The sequence below is a fragment of the Chenopodium album genome, chromosome 11 (assembly GCF_948465745.1).
Source record: "Chenopodium album chromosome 11, dcCheAlbu1.1, whole genome shotgun sequence".
Lineage (NCBI taxonomy): Eukaryota > Viridiplantae > Streptophyta > Magnoliopsida > Caryophyllales > Amaranthaceae > Chenopodium > Chenopodium album.
In genome coordinates, this window is record NC_137844.1 from 43,857,165 (window position 1) to 43,866,673 (window position 9,509).

The 9,509-nt window shown below is 37.3% G+C and overlaps 1 protein-coding gene across 3 annotated transcripts; it reads left to right on the forward strand.

Moving 5' to 3' along the window:
- The first annotated feature begins 417 nt into the window (after positions 1 to 417).
- Positions 418 to 8,479, forward strand: LOC145567589 (clathrin interactor EPSIN 2-like). Of its 3 annotated transcripts, XM_081626900.1 has the most exons (16): positions 418 to 638; positions 828 to 863; positions 1,354 to 1,422; positions 1,703 to 1,754; positions 1,934 to 2,013; positions 2,110 to 2,188; positions 2,965 to 3,048; positions 3,167 to 3,312; positions 4,598 to 4,939; positions 5,018 to 5,056; positions 5,209 to 5,304; positions 5,407 to 5,627; positions 6,162 to 6,346; positions 6,789 to 6,932; positions 7,029 to 7,551; positions 7,648 to 8,479. In XM_081626900.1, exons 3-16 carry the CDS (start codon positions 1,382 to 1,384, stop codon positions 8,085 to 8,087), a joined length of 2,472 nt encoding a protein of 823 aa, XP_081483026.1. In that variant the 5' UTR covers positions 418 to 638; positions 828 to 863; positions 1,354 to 1,381; the 3' UTR covers positions 8,088 to 8,479. The 3 variants fall into 3 exon arrangements, with proteins under 3 accessions (XP_081483026.1, XP_081483025.1, XP_081483027.1); XM_081626899.1 differs by having other exon boundaries at positions 6,789 to 7,551; XM_081626901.1 differs by lacking the exons at positions 418 to 638; positions 828 to 863 and having other exon boundaries at positions 1,923 to 2,013; positions 6,789 to 7,551.
- Positions 8,480 to 9,509: the final 1,030 nt, after the last annotated feature.

Consider the following 9,509-nt stretch of genomic DNA (forward strand, 5'->3'; position numbering starts at 1 on the left):
AGAGCGAGAGAGAGAGAGAGAGAGAGAGAGAAACCCAAATTCATTTGATGGAATTGTAGAGCATTCATGGAAGAATGAGAGAGAAAATAAAGGGGAAATAGTTTGGAGGGAAAATGGGGGGAGGGGGGAGGGGGGAGGGGAGTGCAAATATCAAACTAATTGGCTGCTAGAAAGCAAGAAGGAAAAGTAATGGGTTAACGCCTAAAAGTGAGAGTCAATGTCGAAAAAGAGGGCCCATATTTCATCAAACGAAAAAAAGTTATCGCGGTGATTTTCTTACCGAGTAACAAAGAATGTTTAAAAGATTTTTTCTTGTAAAATGAGACATTTAAAAGGTTTTTTATATGATAAATTTTCCAAAAAAACAATTAAGATGCTACTCCTAATAAAAAGTTAGCCGAAAGAACAATAAATTCCCAAAAAGTGTGCTTTGAAGGTGCGCTGTCTTCCTCTGTCCATTTTCTCTGTCATCCCCAACTCAACTCGTATAGAAGAAAATAGGCAGAGTTTCTTTGTTCTTTGTTTTCTTCCTAAAATTTGTTTTTCTTATTTTCATTTTTACGACATTCAATTCAATTACTCTTTCAACCCCTTTTCTCTCTCCTACCTTCAGCAGTCAGATCTGACCAAATTTTCAGGTTCTTCATTTCATCAATTTCTTGCTTTCCTTTTTAAAATTTTTGAATTTTTTTAGCATTTCTCTGGGATCTATGTATTTCAAAATTTTGAATAATTTTTATTTATTTGAATTTTTTAAGATCCCCATTTCTTGCATCTTGATTATTGTTGTTGAAAAATTTGAATTTGACTTAGTCTTATTAATACAGGCCTGGGATTCAGCTGGGTCTTGTTCTGCTGCTTCGGTAAACTCTCTTTTCCTAATTTTTGTTTGATCAGCAATATCTATGTTGCATTTGATTCTTCTTGTCATTTATGAATTGGGTTTTTGATGAATATTATCATTTTCCTAATTTTAATGCTGTTATTTTGATTGTTTGTAAGCCACTATGTGCTAGAATTTCGAATTTTAAGTTGGTTCGAGCTCGAAAGATTCAAATTGTGATGTGTTGATCTGATCGTTTGGTCTTAGTTTGGTCGTTTACATTATATAATCTCGACCTTTAAGTGTGTGCCACAAGGCTGTGTTGTAAGCTTTTATAAACGGAGGAAGTATTATTCATTTTATTAATTTTGTACACAATTGTGTAATTACTTTATCTTTCCTTTTGGAAGTCTGTTTCATCCGGCAGTGGTATCGATTAATCTCAGTGTTGCTAATTTATTACTCATACAGTTGTCAGTTTGCGTGATCAGTTTCTGATCAAACTGTATTTTCGAAAATTTTCTGTGCAGTGCCTGTTGAAGGGGAGAGAGTTGGAGCATGTCAATGAAGAAGGCATTCGACCAAACCATTCGGGACTTGTAAGTTGTTTCGAACCTGGTTACCTTGCCATATTTCTTTTTATGCTCCTTGAAGAGAAATTACTGACCTCTTAGTCTCGTACTTTAATAGTATCCCTACATACCTGGCATCCTAAATGTGTGCATTACCAATTGCTAGTTGGTGTGTGGAACATTGTTTTTGAGTCTTTGCTATGTTCTTCATGCCAACATTTGGGGAATATGCTGATATGGTGAATAATTATTATAAATTTCATGTTGGACATGCTAAATAATCAGATATTGTTGTTTGCCTTGGCAGAAAAAGGGAGGTCAACAAGAAAGTTCTTAAAGTTCCGTCAATAGAGCAGAAGGTAAACCCTCTCGAATTTTGATTGAGATTTTATTTTAATTCATGGTAGTCAATGTCAGACAGTCGTGCAGTATGTTTCACCTTGCTTGCTAAATCTCAGTCCTGTCCATTTTTATGGATTTCTAATAGATACTAACGTTGCTAATTCGGGTCTTTGGTTCTCTGGAAGTTTTTCTACAGGTTCTTGACGCTACTAGCAATGAGCCCTGGGGTCCTCATGGGTCACTTCTTGCAGACATTGCACTGGCTACCAGAAATTAGTAAGTCACATTGATTGCCAATTAATCCCTCTATTTTCTTTTTCAATGTCGTAGTTTGAAAAATGCTAATTCGGTTAATTTCTCACACTTATGCAGTCATGAATACCAAATGATCATGGCAGTGCTATGGAGGAGGTTGAATGATACTGGCAAGAACTGGCGCCATGTTTATAAGGTGGAGGAATTTAAACAAACTTTCTTGATATGTGCTCCTGTTGTTTTTAGTTGTTACACTTCTTACTCTTTGCACTTTGACTATCTTTAATGATTTATACGTGAGGAAAAACGTAGACTTGTGGTATCTTTTCAGATTCTTCTCAATGCATGTAACGAAAATATTAACTAATTATTTTACTTATAGATAATTGAAACTCTAGATATTCACTATCCAAGTTATGCATTTGCAAGTAAAATAAGAGGGTGTATTGGACTGTGTGTTACTGTTGATTGTTTAGGCAATAGAGTACTTGAAGTTAGTATAATGAGTTGGGATTCACCTTCCCTGAAACTATTATTTTTGTAGTTTGTTACCAGAGTTTGGATGACCTCATTTAAAGAGAAGAGGATGACATGTAGAAATCGAGGGGTTTGAAACAATGGTTTACCTTTATAAACTTAAATTCTTAGCACAGAGGTAGAGGGATGTTTTGGGGGGTTGGGGGGGGGGGGGGGGGGAGTTGTGGTTGTGTATTTGAGTTCATAAAAATTGCTGATTGTATTATACAAGGGAAAGTGAATAATGGTGATGAGAGTGCAATAGCTTAGTATGCCAGTTTCTTTCTTAATGAACAGGGGTTTGAATGTCCTATTCACTTTATTAGTATTGCTTTTAGATACTGGTTCATGCTGAAGATTAAAATGATGACTATGAAAGATTAAAGACAATTCTAATCTTTCAATTGGTGTTGCTTGACTAAATTTTGTTGATATCTATGGCATTTATGCTTTCAGGCTTTGACAGTTTTGGAGTACCTGGTGGCACATGGGTCTGAGCGTGTTATAGATGAAATAAAAGAACATTCTTACCAAATATCAGTAAACATTCAATCTTCAAGTCTTACTTTTGATATTCATTTATTGATCAGTCCATTTTTATTACTACTAGAGGGCCCCTCTTCACTTGTGTGTGATTCTCTAAACCATTTCTCTGTAGACATTGTCTGATTTTCAATATATTGACTCCAGTGGGAGGGATCAAGGAAACAACGTGCGAAGGAAATCTCAGAGCCTTGTGCAATTAGTAAATGACAAAGAAAGGATAATAGAAGTTCGGCAAAAGGCTGCTTCTAATAGGGATAAGTAAGTTATATTTTCAATTGTCATCTACTTTTGTCAAGTAGCAATTTGTACTTGTGGATATAGGGCTTAACGGTCTACTCTGCTCCTAGTACATCTTTCGTTCACATTTTGTATGGCCTTTGATGCTTGATATTCTTGCTGCTTTGTGCTACCCTTTGAATGTTTTTATTTATTTATTTATTTATTTATTTATTTTATTTAGCATAGTTCTCTATGCTTTGATGTAAATATAGAGGTTTGAAATTCTTTCAAAATCTTGGGTTGTTCAAACTTCGCGATGTTGGAATCATGATGTAGAAAATGTTGAGAAATTTTGTTCTGCTGTATAATTTTACCTAAATTGTACAGATAATGCTTTTGTGCAAACATTAACTATATCTGAATGTAGAAAAATCTCTAAGTTAAATTTACCTTGGAAGACATGTTCTTGTGGCTTCCAGTTTTTTTGCTAGTTTTTCTATAGTGGAAAACTAGAAATAAGCACCTAATACAGACATGTAAATTAAGTCTCAATTTCCTTATGACAATGTGAGGCTGGTAATTATGATTTGGGCTGAGAACATAATTTATCTGTTGGTTACATAAATGACCTACTATTAACACTTGCTTTTCCTTTTTTGTCTAAGCATATCTTGTTATATAGTTATCTGGTATTTATTTATTGATAATTTGATAAGGATTTGTGGATAAAAGGAAAAACTTTTATGCTAACTATTATTAGGTTTAGTTGTTGTTGTTGAGATTGTTTTATTGTGATCGTGCACTGTTTGTGTGAAACCCTCCCCCTCCAACTCCCCTGTATTCTTCAGACTCTTGTATTGTTTTGACTCCCTTGGAAGCTTGGATTTATTTCGATGGAAATTGTTGCCAGGCACTTCAAACTGCACAAATCTGAAGTACCACCACTCTCAACTTAACTATAACATTTCTCTACATCCACATCCAATTGACCTTTCTTTGTTTTATTTATCAGGCTGTCTTTAGGTATTTGGTGAATGTAAAATGTTCACTGTGAATTTTCATATACCGAGCGAGATATGGATTGGTTGGTGTATAACAAGTATTTAGTATATTATATCATTCTCTCTTTCCCATATCAGTAGATCCAGGTCCCATGTGTGGTTAAAATGACATGCATAGATATGTACAATTAAGTTGTGCATATATGGTTGCCCACAATTCGGTGAAAAATTTGTTTGCTCTAAAATATTTGGTGAATTTGTTGCTTAGCTGTTTTTGGGTAATTCAGTATGATTGTGTATAGCTAAATTGACTTGTACAACAGGTTTCGCAGCACATCTGCAATGGGTGGAATGTATCGACCTGGTTCAGGAGGATATGGCGATGATCGGTATGAAGGCCAGGATGAACGCAATGGTTATGGAAGGGAGAGAGAATGGGGCTCTAGAGATGATGAAAGATATGGGCGGTATGGGGATTCCTATAGTAGAGAGGGAGATCGTTATGGGAGAGACTCTGAAGAAAATTATGGGAGAGATAGGTATGGGGATGATGACTCCAGAGGAAGAGCTCGAAGTGATGATGACTACCAGTATGGCTCAAGGGGTAGGAGTTCTGACAGAGATGGAGATCGTGCTTACGATGATGAGGACTGCCATTCAGCTCGGTATGTTTTTTTGTATGGTTATGCGATAGCTATATGAAGCATCCTGTTGAAATTGCTAAGTAAATTCTTTCCCTGCAGAGGAATTACTGGCAAAGGAGAAGATCATAACGATGGAAGGTATATAGTTGCCTTTTCAGTTCTATTGTGAATCTGTATTGACTTGAATTTTGTTTTTCAACTTCTAATGCTATGAAATCAGTATTATAATTTGATCCTTTTGGTGCCTTTTTACCCTCCTTGTGTTGTGGGTGCGTTGGTTTGTTCTGCAGGCCTATTGAGCGCAAGTTTTCTGAACAAAATATTGGTGCTCCTCCTAGCTATGAAGAAGCTGTGGGTGTCACTAGAAGTCCTACTTACAGTGACAGGTATTTTAGGCCACAAATTTTGGTGCAACATGTACATAATTATTTTGTAATTGCCATTTTATATATATATATATATATATATTTTAAAACTATTTCTTGCAGGGATGGTGAAGCACCAGCTGCCTCAACCCATCAATCATCTCCTCCCACCGTAAATGCTGTTGCTCAGTCATCATCCCCAGTTGCTAATACTGCCCCTCAATCATCATCTCCTGCTAATAGTGTTAATCCAAGTCAAGTAAATCATGAGAATGGTGTTCAATCTCATCATAATATGGAAGCTGATACTTTTGATGAATTTGACCCTCGTGGTTCTGTTTCAGGTGCGTAACAAAGTTAACAACTACAACGTGGTTGATGCGTTATCGATACCTTACAGTTATATTCTGATATATCTATTAGTGCTAATGGCAGCCCTTATAAAAATGCATTTCCTTTTTCTCTCAGTCTGAATAAGGCGCAAAATTAAAATTTTTAGCCATCCCTGAATAAGTGAATATGGCTAACATCACTTAAGTTGTGCCATCCCTGAATAAGTGAATATGGCTAACATCACTCAAGTAGTGCATAAACAAAATGCATGTGAACAATTTGCTATAATTAAATGGAATATGATACAACAATTTATACTATCTTCAATGTCTATACAACAGTTTTTAATAACGGAAGCATAAAGCTCTGTGCTGTATATGTCGAATGTCCTACTTGTAGAAATTGCTATATGGAGCTCTCGTGCTCGCAAAATTCCTGTTTTCCATCAGCCAAAGTCCACTCATATCCACAATCTTTGTTTTTGGTTGGTCTTAGAATAATTATTATGCAGAGTTTGATATATTCTTTTCTATTTTTGCAAACAGCTGCACCAACTATGTCGAACACTGTTGAAATGGACTTGTTTGGGTCTCTTTCAGATGCATTTGCACCCAGTCCGTTAGCTATCATGCCAGCTCCATCAGATGTTTCAGACTTTCAATCTGATTCTGGGAACACTGCTTCTAACCCCTCATTTATTGCAGCTTCGGGGACTAATGTTCCTAACCAGGTAGAGATTTGTCTAGAGATTAATATCCTATAGGACCTACACATCTAGCTTTATAGAAAGGAAGCTAAGCAGCACTGTTTTTTATTAAAGTTTGATATATGCAAACCTTTTAGTTGGTGATGTTCACTGTGTAATTGAATATCACTTTCACAGTATAGCTTATATATCTCAGAACTTTTTCATTCTGAGCAACGGTTCTTTTAAATTTATCTTTTCTCTTACCTACTCAACTTCACTCTTTCTGTTTTGGGTTGTCTCAAAAAGAACTTTTTGCTTCACATTTTATCATTTTTCTCTCTGTCCCATCAATCTATATTATCTCTTTGGTTAATTTCTTTTTGTTTTTCTTTTTCGATATACTTAAAATTTATAAGACATTACAACTAAATAATGATCTTCACATTTGGTGACAGTCTTTTTAACATTAATATTATGATGACAGTCTTTTGAAGATCCATTTGGTGATTCACCTTTCAAGGCCATCCCGTCAGATGAGGCACCAACTCAATTCCAGAATTTTGCATCCCCATCGCCGTTTCAGTCTGCTGTGAATCCTTCAGAGCATTCTCATCCTGCAGCTCAGAAGGTGGAGATTCCTAATCTGGAGTTTGCAGACACTTTCTCAGGCTTAACTTTTAATCCACCTCCTGTTACTAATGTACAAACTCCACCAAATCAACAGTATTTGCCTCAAGAGCCACAATCCATGCACGATAATGATATACTTGCTGGCATTTTACCTCCTTCTGGACCTCTTCCTCCATCGGCTTCTGTTGGATCTTATCCCACTTCATCAGGTATGCATCCTGCAACTGCTTCACAAGCAGCTTTTCCTCCAACTCACAATTCAGCTGGAACTGGTTTCATGACCCAAGCTGGACCATTTTCCCAAGTCCCTGCTCAGAACTCAGGTGTGCCACCGAACCACCATTACTCACATCCCTATTCTGCTCCTCTCACTGCTATGAGTTCAAATTTGGCACCTCAGACACCAGCTGGAGCATTAAGTCATCAAAACAATAATTTCATGCGTGATTTTCTTCCACAATCTGGTGCAAACATTCCCTCATCATCACAGTCAGCTCCCTCAAGTTCTGCAAATGCTTTAGCCCTTGTTCCCCAACAACCTGCTAAGAAGTTTGAGCCTAAGTCAGTATGGGCCGATACATTGAGCAAAGGTTTAGTTAACCTGAACATTTCTGGACGTAAGTATATTGTTCGTGCAATTGATTTGTTATGTTTATTATTTCATCTATATGTATTATATCAAAGTACTGAACAATATTTGCCTGCTCTTGCAGCTAGTATCAATCCATTGTCAGACATAGGTATTGATTTTGAATCCCTTAACCGCAAGGAAAAGAGGATGGAAAAACCTAGTGCAACTCCAGCAACATCCAATGTCTCCATGGGCAAGGCCATGGGATCTGGTTCTGGAATGGGTCGTGCTGGTGGGGGTGGGTTAAGGCCTTCGCCAAACCCAATGATGGGTCCTGGCATGGGTGGTGGACCTGGTCCTGGCATGGGTATGGGAAGTTACGGGTCTATGAATCAACAACCAATGGGCATGGGCATGGGGGGCATGGGTGGTATGGGTATAGGAGCGGGCATGAACATGGGTATGGGGCAAGGAATGCAACAACCCAATGGTTTAGCCCCTGGATCAAACATGAACAATTATAATCCCATGATGGGAAGAGGTGGCTACCCACAGCAACCATATGGGGGTGCATATCGATGATTGTGGTCTTCCCCTATGTAATCTGCATTTCTGAAGTAATTTGGTATTCTGGAGATCATGCAGTACCTGTAACATAGCTGGGTGAGCAAGCGTATAGACGTGATAATTCTTTGTTCCTATCTCCATACATGATCTCATTTGATGCTGGCAACAACTGTACCCAATTCCCTGTGATGGTATCAAGGATTTCCCTTATTATATATACACTATTCGAAAACAGAGGGAAGTAAAATTCTGTTTAATTGAGTTTTGTTATTATTATTTTTTTGTATGATGAGAGTTAGCCTACCTCAGGCTTCACAATATTTGTTATATTCTTGGATCACATAGAATTGAGATGTGGTTTGTCCATCGGACAGTAAAAGTATTAATGAATGAGAATTATTTCATTGCACATTGCTGGAATTGGGATTTTGAATCACAAAGGTGAGTAAAGTGAGTAAAAGAAAGAGCATGACAAATCCTCTCTCAAAAGTGAGTGTTCTTCGAAAGAGAAAAATCATCCTTAATAAGTGATAATCATATGCAGCCCAGCCTGATTTTGGGCAGCCTTTTCCGGCCTGAAATCGGGTTGAGTCTGGACCGATTTTTCAAGAAAAATGGGCAGGCTTGGGAAAACATTTTTATGCAAATTTAGTTGATTTTTTTGCCCAGTCTCGAAATGGCTCGAAAAGCCCGCACAGCCCGGTCATTTGAGGAGGGTTTGCGGAAATTTTTAGCTGGTCCCGAGTGCAGCCATTTCTGGCTGGTCCCTCAATTTGAAAATGAACATTTAATATAACAAAAATGAAATTTTCTTGCTATAGGATATTTATTCTTACAAAATTAAATGTTTATTTTCATACTATCAAATGTTCATTCTTATAATATTAATGTTTACAATTTTTTGTCATCGTCTTCCTCCAAATCCACCATTTTCTCTCTCCAAACCTTCACCCTAAAATGGCAGCACCACTACGAGCCACATCCTCCGCTATATCACAAGCAGTCACCTCTTGAACTCTGCCCTTGATGGGAGGAGGTGTTCGTAATTCTTTGTCATTGCCTCCCTCCAAATCCACCACCATTTTCTTTGTCCAAACCTTCAAATTCATCCTAAAATGGCGGCATCACTACAAGCCACATCCTCCGCCGTATCACGAGCAGTCACCTCCAAGACTTGCCATTGATGGGCGGAGCTCGAAGGTCGTTGTCGTCGACGTGGTGGGGTCATGTGGATTCGACACCTAAAGACCCTATTCTTGGCGTCACCGAAGCTTTCTTGGCCAATACTTCCCTTAACAAAATCAATGGTTATTATGTACGAATAAACATTGTACTACATGAAAATGAACATTTATTTTATCAGTGAACCTCATATTGCATGAAAATGAACATTTAATAATTGAGAAATACAAAATTATTGTAAAAAATGTTCAGTTA